The sequence below is a fragment of the Asterias amurensis genome, chromosome 2 (assembly GCF_032118995.1).
Source record: "Asterias amurensis chromosome 2, ASM3211899v1".
Taxonomy (NCBI): Eukaryota; Metazoa; Echinodermata; class Asteroidea; order Forcipulatida; family Asteriidae; genus Asterias; species Asterias amurensis.
Genome location: NC_092649.1, coordinates 25898642 through 25911426, shown reverse-complemented (window position 1 = coordinate 25911426; position 12785 = coordinate 25898642). Strand labels below are relative to the sequence as shown.

The 12785-nt window shown below is 38.3% G+C and overlaps 1 protein-coding gene across 3 annotated transcripts in view; it reads right to left on the bottom strand.

Annotated features, from left to right (window-relative positions):
• Positions 1-12785, bottom strand: part of LOC139954405 (uncharacterized) — a 163803-nt gene that overhangs the window by 113289 nt on the left and 37729 nt on the right. The window contains exon 1 of one of the 3 annotated variants that reach the window (XM_071954197.1): positions 12506-12610. The exons of the other annotated variants lie outside the window; for them this stretch is intronic. Within the exon in view, the coding sequence (XP_071810298.1) occupies positions 12506-12569 (64 nt within the window). The 5' untranslated portion in view covers positions 12570-12610. Of the gene's footprint in view, positions 1-12505; positions 12611-12785 lie in introns of those variants that run through there. 3 annotated transcript variants of the gene reach the window in all.

Sequence of the window (12785 nt, the reverse complement as noted above, 5' to 3'; positions counted from 1 at the left end):
ACATCTTGATATTGCGGGAGTTCCATTCATTTTCGAAGGGATAGTCTGAAGAGTGAACGGATGAGCTATAGTATACTGGGAAACCACTGATTGGAAGGAAAACAGATGACGTCATCGTATCGACCGCTCCCCTCCCTTTGCAGAAACGCGAAACTGCCTTCAGAACATGGCACGTGGTCCGCTGAATACAGAACATATCCAAATACGAGTGTGTCGACTCTGGTTCCCATAATCGAATCTTCAAATCGAAGATCAAGTGCCGACTTGCTATAATAGCCTCATCGATACCCAATACATACAAGTAGGTTGTTGTTATGAGAAGATACGCACATAGTGTAAAGGTAGTATTTCTGAAACTTGCCTAAGTTCGATAATATGTCAGTAAAGGCTTTAAAACACTGTGGCTTTAAAACTGCAACATCTCAATGTTATCTTTATTTAAAACCTTGTATGGTCTCAGTATAAGGAATTTATCTCTTTCGTCTCCACATTCTAAAATACTAAAGAAATAAAGGATACCAAGGATTTTCTCTCTAATGTTGTTTTATATGGTGGCTTTTTCTATATACTTTTTTACTAATATTTTTTTGTATATTAATTCGTGATGTATCAGCCTTCAATTTTAATTTTATCAAATTTGTTTTTTACTGATTAATTTCAATCTATCACGCTCAATCAAGACGCTTGTTGCAGTGCTCTAAATATACCAAATAGGAGAAAACAGAAATGACAAATCGTGCCATGAAACAAGTGCCGCGACCAGTATCGTTTTGCCAACCTTCCGACTATGACAAGCACTTTATTTGGTCCTTGGAAAAACGTAGGTACGTTTTATTGAGTTTGAAGGAACACGTTGCCTTGGATCGGTCGAGTTGGTCTTTGAAAAGCGTATGTAACCGTTTGTCATAGAATGCATATGATTAGAAAGATATTTTAAAAGTAGAATATAATGATCCACACAAGTATCACTCGAAATTGCATAGTTTTCCTTTTACCTCGTCGACAAACAGGGTTGGCCATTTATGGGAGTCAAATTTTTGACTCCCATAAATGGCCGACCGTGTTAGTCGACGAGGTAAAAGGAAAACCGTGCAATTTCTAGGCATATTTGTGTGGATCATTGTATTCTACTTTTGAAACATCTTTCTAATCATATGCATTTTATAACAAATGGTTACAAATGCTTTTCAAAGACCAACTCGACCGATCCAAGGCAACGTGTTCCTTTAAGGACTGACTTACTTCTTCATTTGGTGTAGGGCTTAATCAGCCTATTTAACAACAACATTTTCTACTAAATAATCCAAGTGCAAAGACAAATCGGATGTAAGACGAATTTCATGTCTGGCTGAGATCTGGTGTTCTTGACCTCTCGGTCATGACACTTATGAAAGTCATCAGCATTTTCATTCAAACAACCAATCTAGGTTTATAAACCTAGTTTTAAATGGTGGAGTTAGGAGTATTTCATTAAATTGCCTTCCAATGAGGTAGAAAGCACATGAAACTGGTCAACTACAATGATTAGAAGAACGTTCAATATTGCCATCAGGCTTTAACAAAAATCGCTTAATCATCTGAAAACAGACGGCACTCTACACACGTCTACGTGCCAGACTACACGGATTCCTGCGCACAGTCCTCGCCAAGTCCATAACCTCTGCGCATTTTTAGAATCCTCTAGGCAATTACGATGTGTATGAGAGCAGATTAATTGGCCTACATGTTTACGAGGAGCTGAGTACGGAGTACAAGCTTGGACCCAAAGTCCCTTCATCGCACCCACCACCTTAAAGGGCACAAATCTGCATTGCAGTCAATTAATAAAATGGCATCCCCGCTTATCGGATCCCGTCAAACACATTTCCTCTTAAAGGGTCTATGTACTTTTTCTTAAAAAAACCCACAATGTCCACAGATTTACATTAGACTTACACAGTATGAAGATTATGATAGTAGAAAGCTTCCCTTGAAATTTTACTTACTGAGGTGCTGTAGTTTTTGAGAAATGAGTAAAAGTAATAATTTTCGTCTCAGTTTTAGCATGTAAAAACGTATTAACCAGTTATGCTATGGTTTTGGTATAATATCATAACTGGTTAAGGGGATTTTTACATGCTAAAATAATTGGTCTCATGAGACCAAAATGATTTTGTGACTTGTTTTACTCATTTCTCAAAAACTACACAACCTTAGTTAGTAATATTTGAAGAGAAGCTTTCCACTATGTAAATCTGTGGACTTTTTGAAAAAGTACCTGAATCCTTTACAGGTGCAATTTTTTTTCCGCGGCGCAACTTCCTTTCGAGACTCCTCTGGACTCTTTAAAAGGAGGTGGATTGACCACAGGTCAATGCGTTTGGGATATTAAAATGGATTACGACAGGAGCAAAATGTTTCAATCATTAAATTGCCTCTGAATATAACTATGTGCGTAATCACTACTGTGGTATAGAAAGACATGCCAAGTATTTATTACTAGGCTTTAAATCATATCAGGCGGCTCTTTTATGTGACGCATAAACATGCATTTCTCTGCGTCCAATTTAACATGATGTGTCCCACATTTTCGACACCATAAGCTTTTGGTGTTTCAAATTGAATTGCCCATCTCGCTAATAAATGTATACCATTAGTCTACATCCCCGTTTAATGTAAAACGAGGTCATGAACTTATATATGAAATAAAGTGAATTCAAAAACGGTAAAATGGTAAAGTGTCAGTGAATAGGACAGCCCCATCATCTATTTACCAAACAATACCAATACAAGCAACCGTCTATTTAATTACACTCTAACCTTTTTTAACTGAAACAAATGGGAGTAATGAAAATAAAATGTACAATTCATAGAAAACTCTAATTGGGAGAGGACAAAACAAAAACAAGCAGACAAAGTAAATAATCTTCGAACTGAGTTTTTCTGGGTCTTTTCGGAACGTAGATATTAGTTTTCTCTACGGCTTCGTCTGCACGACCAACTTAAAAAAAACACTTCACTTTCGGCACGGGACCTTATTGTCGACAGGCACATAAGCATATCGAGGAGCTGCAGCTGCCGCCGTAGTTTCACAAACGTTTCATTCAAGCATGATTTGTACATTTTATTGCTGGACCTGATCTTAAAAGAAAACCAAGTCACAACCTTCACATTTCACATAATAATTTAAAAAAAAAACTAGATTCAGAACTTGAGTTACGTTTACGTCAATCTTTTGTGACCGACCAATGTTGCGCCTTACTTTAAATGACGTTGCAAAGGTCTCTACGCCCTTGTTGATTTGTTCTAGGGTCTTTAACGTTGAAATCTGGGCCGTGATTTTGCTGAGATCTAGGGTAGGGTCATCCCGAACAATTTGCACCCTCCATATCTCCATCGACTGCTCGGTAGTAACCGCCCACTCATAGCATTCCACGTTGTCCCCACGTACAAGCTCAAAATGACATTCAGAGACGAATACTTCAATATAAACCGAAGCGTTTTTGTCTGTCTCTAGTTATTGACTATTGGCCAGTGTGTGTTAAAGTAAGTAGGCACGTAGTTCTAGGGTATACATCCATGACAGGGACTTTATTGGAGTACAGCTGTGTCTATAGCCTATACTGATACATCTTCTCTTGGGTCTCAATCCGAGCGAATTCAAAACTTGACATGTCCTGTATTGATGAATATTATACATGGCCTGAAAGGTGATTATTAAAGAGACAGTGAGGCTCTGAATACAGACTTCATCAAAGTTAGTATCTTAAAGGGACAGTTAGATGTGAATAAAACAAATGACATGTGAACATTCATGGCCTGAAAAAGATGGAAAGACACTGGCAACAAGTTAATTTCAGATCCACGAGAAGGTATCTTAAAGTGACGGTTTAGCCACTGGAAACCAAACTTATTACAGCAACATCAAAATTGTATCTCAAAGACATAGGCATTCGCTACAAAATTCAGCCAAGCCCAAAATGTATCTCATGAGACAGTATAGGCATTTGCTTATAGGAATCTTAAAGAGACAGTAGGCACTCGCTTCAACATTCAGAAAGCCCGAAAGTCATCTTCAATGTACTAATATTAGGTGCTCGCTATACAATTCAGTCAAGCTCGAAAGACATATTAAAGAGACTGTCAAAATTAGGGTTAGGGCCAAGCCAAAAATGTATCTCAAAGAGACAGTTAGACATTCGCTACAAAATTCAGCCAAGCCCCAAATGTATCTCAGGAGACAGTATAGGCATTTGCTACCAAATTCAGTCAAGACAAACAGGAATCTTAAAGAGACAGTTCGGCACTCGCTTCAACATTCAGATATTCCAAGAGTTCTCTTCAATGTAGGCACTCGCTACACAATCCAGTCAAGCTCGAAAGACATATTGAAGAGACTGTTAAGGTTAGGGTTGGGGGCCAAGCCAAAAATGTGTCTTAAAGAGACAGTATGAGAGGCACTTACTCCACAGTTCAATCAATCCCAAAGGGTATCTATCTTAAAGAGACTATTGTGCACTTGCTTTAAACTTTAATCATGCCAGTAAGCGGTTTTCATTGACAAAGCAAAATGCTACACACAATCTATCATGTTATTTTTTACTATTATACATACTGCCATGAAGAGGATATTCGAAATTACCCATATTTAAACTCTTATGAGACACATTATGCAAAGAGATATCAAGAAAACTCCGTTAAGAATAATAGCCGGTGTCAGATGCAATTGTGTCCGCCATGCAATACTGTCCGCTCCGGACACTTTTGCATATGCAATCATGTCCAGGGCTATGCAAAAATCGTCCGTTGGACATGTACATGACTGTACATGTAAAGTGCGCGCGTAAGCGAGCATGCATGCACTGAACCTACGTATATGCAGCATGAATATTCACGTATTTATGATTGCAGCGAATACCCACCGGCCGAATATTTCCCATGTCATTCATGACATGCACTTAGCTTGTTCACAAAATGGCGAACGTCTTCCGTCGACCAAGGGCGTTTAATTTACTGCAAGGACTTTTTTGCACCGGGGCGGACACAACTGCATATGCAAATGAAATGTGTCCGGGCGGACACAATTGCAATACGCACCAGCGTTCCGGGCAGACACGATTGCATATGCAAACCCGTCAAGCGGACATTATTGCATATGCAATAATGTCTTCCGGATAGTATTGCATAGAGAACATAATTGCATGCGACACCGGTCCACTGTGCTTTCTCAAAGAGCTGATCCCATAATGGTTCAACTTCCATGCCTTCTCATCGCCAAGTGTCTCTGTCCCCATCAAACATAATGAGGTTCCTCTTTAAATGTTTATGCCCAAGAATTTATGTTATGAAATCTAATCCCCGAGTCTGCCTGCATAAACATCTTATGTTCTTAAACACTCTACATAGTTTATATCAGTCACGAGCTGATTGCCTTTCATGTTAAAGGCAACATTTCCATCATATACCCTTGGCCAGTGTCTTAACCGAGGATCAAACAAAGCAATCCATCACCAACCGGGGTTAAAGGGGTTTGGGTATACTTTTTGTAAAACACAAAACACAATGTCCACATATTACATGGTTTGCAGATAATGATGGTAGAAAGCTTCCCTTAAAATATGACTTGCTAAGGTGCTGTAGTTTTGAGAAATGCATACAACAGCGTCACGAGAATAATGTTCGTCTTAGGGAAAAAAAACTTAATTTAGCATGTACAACGGCTTTACCAATACTGATACTTACGCGACTCTTCTAAAAACATCACTCTGTGATTTTCACTTTTGTCTCACGAATTTGACGACTAATTAAGCTGAAACGTATACCTCCATCTTCATTCACACTATCTACAAGAGGTATCATAACCCTTTAAGGGTGTTGCCAATACGGCTTGGGAGGATTGCTCAGGATCTACCTGTTGCTATATGCAGAGCATTCCTGGTGATGTTTACAGTTCAAGCTATGTTTATAAAGGATTGGTTCGAGGTCTTGACTCCAGGGCACGTTATCGTTAGTGACCTCAAGTGCCATATCAGCATCGACACTCAAAAATTGCTCTTGAACAATTTCACGAAGAAACAAGGCACATAAACTCAAGAAGGCTGATTAAGCTGAAAATATTGCTTAACAAGTCAGTGAGTATAGGATGAAAGTCAAAGGTTTTACTTTTGACATGATATTTTGGCTAGTTACTTTGGTTGTAAGCATCGTTATGTTTTGCTTATACTTTTTGTTCCTTTGTTAAGCAGCTCCATGAGTATACAATTTGGCTCTGATATAAAAATGAACATCATAGGCCCATTTAAAAAGCCAAATTGAAGCCCCTTGAGGAGAGCACAAACTTTCAAACGTCATGAGGGGGCCTAAGCCTAAGCCAGGGTTTTGAAATACGACTTTAGTCTCAATCTAAACGCTCGCTTAATATAATTAATGCCTAAGTCTATATGTTGACATTCTAACGCCCAAAATAACCAATAATACGATTACATTACAGCGTTGGAATATTAATAAGCATGATACAACTACCTCCAGAAATGATACTTCACGAGGCAACGGAGGCGATGGCATAGTGCCCTTGAAATGCTCCAGTAGAAATATTTTCAATTGCCTCATAGGGTGCCCTTTACAAAGAAGAAAATGCACTGGTGCCCCTGCCCTTTCAAAAACAACAATACAGGCATGTACCTCTATGGTGCAACATCCCTGTCTCAACAGGTTTAAGTTACCGTCACTGCGTCTGACGTGACAGTTCTCACAGCAGAGAAGGTCGTTGTGCAATTTGCTAAAACAAGAAGCACATGCTTGCGCATGGGACATCTTTAATAATGATGATTGATGGTGGACTACAATTAGTAACTGTTTCTACATGAATGATTTACTTTGCGTATCCAATTCATTTGCGTTTCCATGCACCCTTTGCTGTGTGTGTACACTTGAGGGACATGTGTGGGCACAAACAAATAATCCAAGATACGAACATGTATTTACGACTGAGTGGGAAGTCTCTTTGCTGAGGGAGTCACGACATGACTTTTGTCACCTCACGAATTATTCCAGTGATGAGTGTTGAGATTGCATCTAGTTCGATCAAAACCGGGTCTGGAGGTTGTTTTTTGAAACCGTTCGGTGGTTTTAATCCTGTAAAAATGTAGATGTGAACAAAATAACACTAACATGTGACCATTTCATTTCAAATGTGGTCGCGAAGAATAATCCGTAACAGGAATACAACATCTGAGAAGCTTAAATGCAGTAACGCTTCTCATATTCAAACTTTGAGGCCTAAAAACTGATACATCTTTTAACATTGACCACATTAGTACGTCAAAGTGAAATGCTTATAAAAATGCTTTATACTATCGAAAGCTGTGCTGTTCACCTGTGTATGGCTTGTAAACAGTAGTTTTTATTGCCATTCTTTTTAAGAATGATTACAAAACGTAAACCCTGCCTTTAAAACCCAACCAGACAAAAAACGAGGTGTTTAAAGACTGTGGACACTATTTGTAATTGTCAATGATCAGCCTTCTCACTTGGTGTATCTCAACATGTGCATAAAATAACAAACCTGTGAAAATTTGAGCTCAATCGGTCATCAAAGTTGCAAGATAATAATGAAAGAAAAATAACCCTTGTCTCACGAAGTTGTGTGCGTTTAGATGGTTGATTTCGAGACCTCAAGTTCTAAATCTGAGGTCTCGAAATCAAATTCGTGGAAAGTTACTTCTTTCTCGAAAACTATGGCACTTCAGAGACCGCCATTTCTCACAATCAACCTTTCCCCATTACTCTTCACCAAGAAAGGTTTTATGCCAATAATTATTTTGAGTAATTACCAATAGTGTCCACTGCCTTTAAAAAAGATCACACTTTTTTCTGAACTATAGTCACAAATGCGTGTCTATATCAAACGGCTTCCTGTGTTCATGTATAATAAATAGTTCATGGGTCTTGATAGGTCCCCAGAGGCAAAATATCATAACTGCTTGGCACTTCTGCGAACCTCTTAACAAACTCAACAGACACTTTGCAAGACATTTGACACAAGTGTGGAGACGTCTTCAAAAACTGTGTCCTGCTAAAAAGCACTTAGCGTGGGATCCACAGGTGCAGGCAGTAGATTATGCTGACTGAGTTTTCCCCGAACGCATTTTGTTCTTCTTATGCACTACGAAAGTGCAACTGTTATAGAGCTTTTCAATCGGGGAATTCTGTTTTTCTAAATCGACTCAAAAGAGGGAATCCTTACCAAAAAATCTCGATTTTTTTTAAAGAATGGCAAAGTTCGCAAAGTAAAAGGAAAACCACGCAGTTTCGAGGCAAATTTGTGTAGATCGTTGTATTCTATTTTTACAACATCTTTCTACCCATATGCATTGTATAAAAAACGGTTACAAACGTTTTTTATTTACCGACTCGTCCGATCCAATACAATGTGTTCCTTTAAGCAGCTCTATGACATTGGACCCAGATCGTCAGACGAGCTTATGACAGAGAAATCGGCTTCTCCCTTGCCCCATAAATTTTAATTTAAGCCCATCAAATAAAAACAATAGTGGTAAAATGCATCATAGTTGCGTCCTTTCATGAGAACATTTTATGTATAGTTTTACGATCAGCGTATCAACGGAAAGATCCGTTAATAAAAAATGAGTTCATGATGATGACTGTTAAAGGAACACGTTGCCTTGGATCGGACGAGCTGGTCTTTAAAAAGTGTTTGTAACCCTTTTTTATAAAATGCATATGGTTGGAAAGATATTTTAAAAGTAGAATACAATGATCCACACGAGTTTGCCTCGAAATTGCGTGGTTTTCCTTTTACCTCGTCGACTAACACGGTCGGCCATTTATGGGAGTCAAAATGGGAATCAAAAATTTGACTCCCATAAATGGCCGACCGTGTTAGTCGACGGGGTAAAAGGAAAACCGTGCGATTTCGAGGCATGTTTGTGTGGATCATTGTATTCTACTTTTAAAATATCTTTCCAACCATATGCATTTTATAAAAAACGGTTACAAACGCTTTTCAAAGACCAACTCGACCGATCCAAGGCAACGTGTTCCTTTAATGTGTTCGATTTTTAAGGGATGAAATTGTACCATCGGCACATTCCTAGAAATGTTGATACACAATGAAACCATATATCACGATCCCTCAGTGAGGCAAAAAAGGTACACAAAAAAAGCTATCCGTGTAGAAAATAATATAACGTCTCAATTCACTGTGAAAGGGGGAATGTTTGACAATGACCAAACAACAAAGCTCAAGTCTGCTTTTCTGGAACACAACTGGGAGGCGTAAAAATAGATTCAATGTTTCACCTCGATTCAGACGGTATCTCGGGCAGACTCTCCCCATAGAATTACGCACCATTTGCAGTTTGGCTTTTTGTTTTCCCTGCACACTCAATACTAAAAGGGCCTCATCCAAATGTATAATCATTGAAATGTTTCATATCTCAGTATATGTTAAATACTACATAATGATGATGAAATGTAGAATTTCGCCCGAAACCCCATCACACCATAGGCCTATTGTTTGACCTTTAGTTTTCCCTGCTTACTAAAGACTAAAAAGACTTCCTCCAAATGAATCATTGAAGATGTATTTCATATGCTTCAAATCTCAGTATGTTAAATACTGGAGCATGTTTAATGTTGATGTGTAAGAAAAATCAGTCCATTTGAATGAATTTGGCGAATCCATCACACCATTTGCAGAGAGCCAAGGCCTACTGTTTGACTTTTCTTTTTTTCTTGCATACTCAATACTTAAAAGACTTCATCAAATCGTAATCATTGCAGAATGATGTTTGATATCCCAGTATGTTAAATACTGGAGCCTGTTTAATGATGATGTGTGCGGGAGATTAGTCCCTTTCATGAATTTGGCGAACCCATCAAACCATTTGCAGAGCCACTACTGTTTGCCTTATTGTTTTCCCTGCAAACTCAATATTAAAAGACTTCCTCCAAATGAAGTCATGGGAGATTTATGTTTCATACCTCAGTATGTGTTAAATACTGGAGCCCACATCAATACTAGAGCCTACATAATGATGATATGTAAGGAAAATTAGTCCGTTGAACGACTTTGGCGACGGTGTGCTAGACTCAGTGAGTCGTATAACGTATAAAATATCAAACTCAATCTCGACGAAATCGGCTCAACATGACGACCATTTCAAAATGTTAAAGGTCATGACTGGCGAGGCTGATATTAATATGAAGGACTCAAAACAGACATTATGTAGTTTAGGTACATGATTATACGCAGGACACGGCACAGTTTTCGTATACAAAAACTGCAGCTTCATACAAACTGAATGTCAAAGCAAGAAATTCAATATGCATTTTTAACATTATCTCAAACACAAAAAGAAGAGCACATCTCAACAACAGCATCAAGAAACAATTTTCCCCCAAATATCCTATAACAAAGACTAATGCAAAATATGCTGGTATTTATACAATTAAACGGTAGGCCTACTCTCCCTCATACGGATTAATGCATGGAGTACCCTATTTGCATGTCATTAAATTAATGCTTTGATTTTCATTTTAACATTCCCTCATGGGGATTCATATTATTATTAATTATTAAACAATTTTTCCCCAAATATCCTATAACAAAGACTAATGCAAAATATGCTGGTATTTATACAATTATACGGTAGGCCTACTCTCCCTCATACGGATTAATGCATGGAGTACCCTATTTGCATGTCATTAAATTAATGCTTTGAATTTCATTTTAAAATTCCCTCATGGGGATATTTGTTAAAAGAGACTGATTATTAATTTGTGTAACCTTAGTGCGAATGTTCGTGATGGCTGAAATAGTTCTGCAAGCCACTTTTTATATTTTGATTGTTCGAAATGATTGGATTTTTCGAAAACTATTCATCAGTGAAGACAATCTATCATACATTAAATACCGCACAAACTTACATCAAAATTGGTAACCTTCGTTATTAATATAGGGACTAAATTAGTTATAATATGAAGGGGAAAATAATTACTTTTCCCCGATGCAATGACTGACGGCCCCAAAATGGAGCCAAAATAATTTTAAAACAACGTTTAATAAAACAAAAATGATATAGGGTAGATTACCTTTTTGCTTTTCGATCAAAACCGGACCTTCTTCAGAGGCGTAAACAAGTACAACCAAAAACATATCCATTTATAGAAAAAAAGAGTATGTATACCGCACTTTGACGTTTCTAAGCGCTATGGTGATGTTGTCCTTAGTCAAACCAGGGCATACAGCACCAAAATACTAAGGTACACATTTACAAAAATTATGCCAAACAAAAGCAGAAATGAACACGAGAGAACGGTAAACAAAATAGTTGCAGAAATTAACAAGCTGCAGAATGGGACTACCATGAGATATTTGGCAACAATACTTGATTATAACATGGCACTTGCATTTACTTAGCAGTGGGTTGTCAGTCTATCGTACGTCCTCTCGAGTGGTGCTTGAAATTAAAGGCAGTTAAAGATTTCTTGTGAGAGTTTTTGAATGAGTTATGCCGAATCACTGTCAGGTCACAGTTTAAGAGGTGTGTAGTAACTATTTGGTGCTGTGACGCAATATTATGAACTGGTGCAGGGTACACTCGAAAATGAGACATTACGGTAAGCCCCCTTTTCGTTCCGTACACTATAAACACTACTGTAGTCAAGTGGCTTAGTGAAATTACAGTCACTCGGCGGATGAAAGCAACATTTGTGTCACAAGGCTCCCTTAGGGACTATCAAATAAAAATGAGCCCTCCTGAATGTTAAGTGTTTTTTTCTAATGTTATAAAAAAATATTTAAAAAATTAAAATGGCCGCCAAGTCCTGTGAGCCATAGGAAACTCAAGGAGCTTGCCAAAATAATTGTATAACTTTTAAGTAGTTAGACAATAATTATGGAAGAGATAAAGTTGTCGCTATTTGCATCATAATTGTCTTGCGTAAAGGGCTATGTGCCACGACTGGCTGAGCTGTGATTCGAACCTAAATACGGCACAATAAGCAGGTTGGCTGAAGTGCGTTGAAAGTGAACCACCGATGCCTGGTACAACTGCATACAAACACTATTCTAAAATTCCACACAAAGGCTTTCAAAACCAAAGCTAAAATCATTGAAACCGCCTGCCTATACCAATCTCGGTGGTATAGTTGCCTGTGACACTACTCTAGAATTACAAAGGTCGTGGGTTCGAAACCCACCAGCGTAATACGCCTGTAATTTTTTTCACTGAACTCAGGAAAGTACTTGGGAGTATACAGTGCTGACACACATCGGTGTAAACTAGAATGAACATTCTTTATCCCTGGTGCAAATTTAACGCCTTAAAAAGATTTGGACACTCGATCAAAATGCATCTTGGCACCTAAACAAACCACCAACTTTTAGACACTTTTGCCTGAACAAGGTACAAGGCCGCACTTATGCAATATTAAAAACCAATCTGCATTATTAATACTGCAGTTTCCCCAAAGTATGTCATGACAGAAACTATTGGCTCACCTTCGACAGTCAAGCTGAAGTTTCCCGGCTGAGGAGCCCTAAACGGTTTTGTATTATTATCCATCGTATATACAGCATGCTCTGGTTACAGGTTGGTCAGTCCAGTACAATCCATAGTAAGAGAATGATGTTCATATAACTGCGTGTAATATCACGATCATAGTCGTCATCCAGGCCCTCTGTGCCTTAGCCCCCGAAATGTCAAAAAGGCGGGAGTTGCTACGCAGTTTAGACTGGTCCCCTGTCCTTAAGGATAAGGACAGGTTTCGGTTTCACAGAA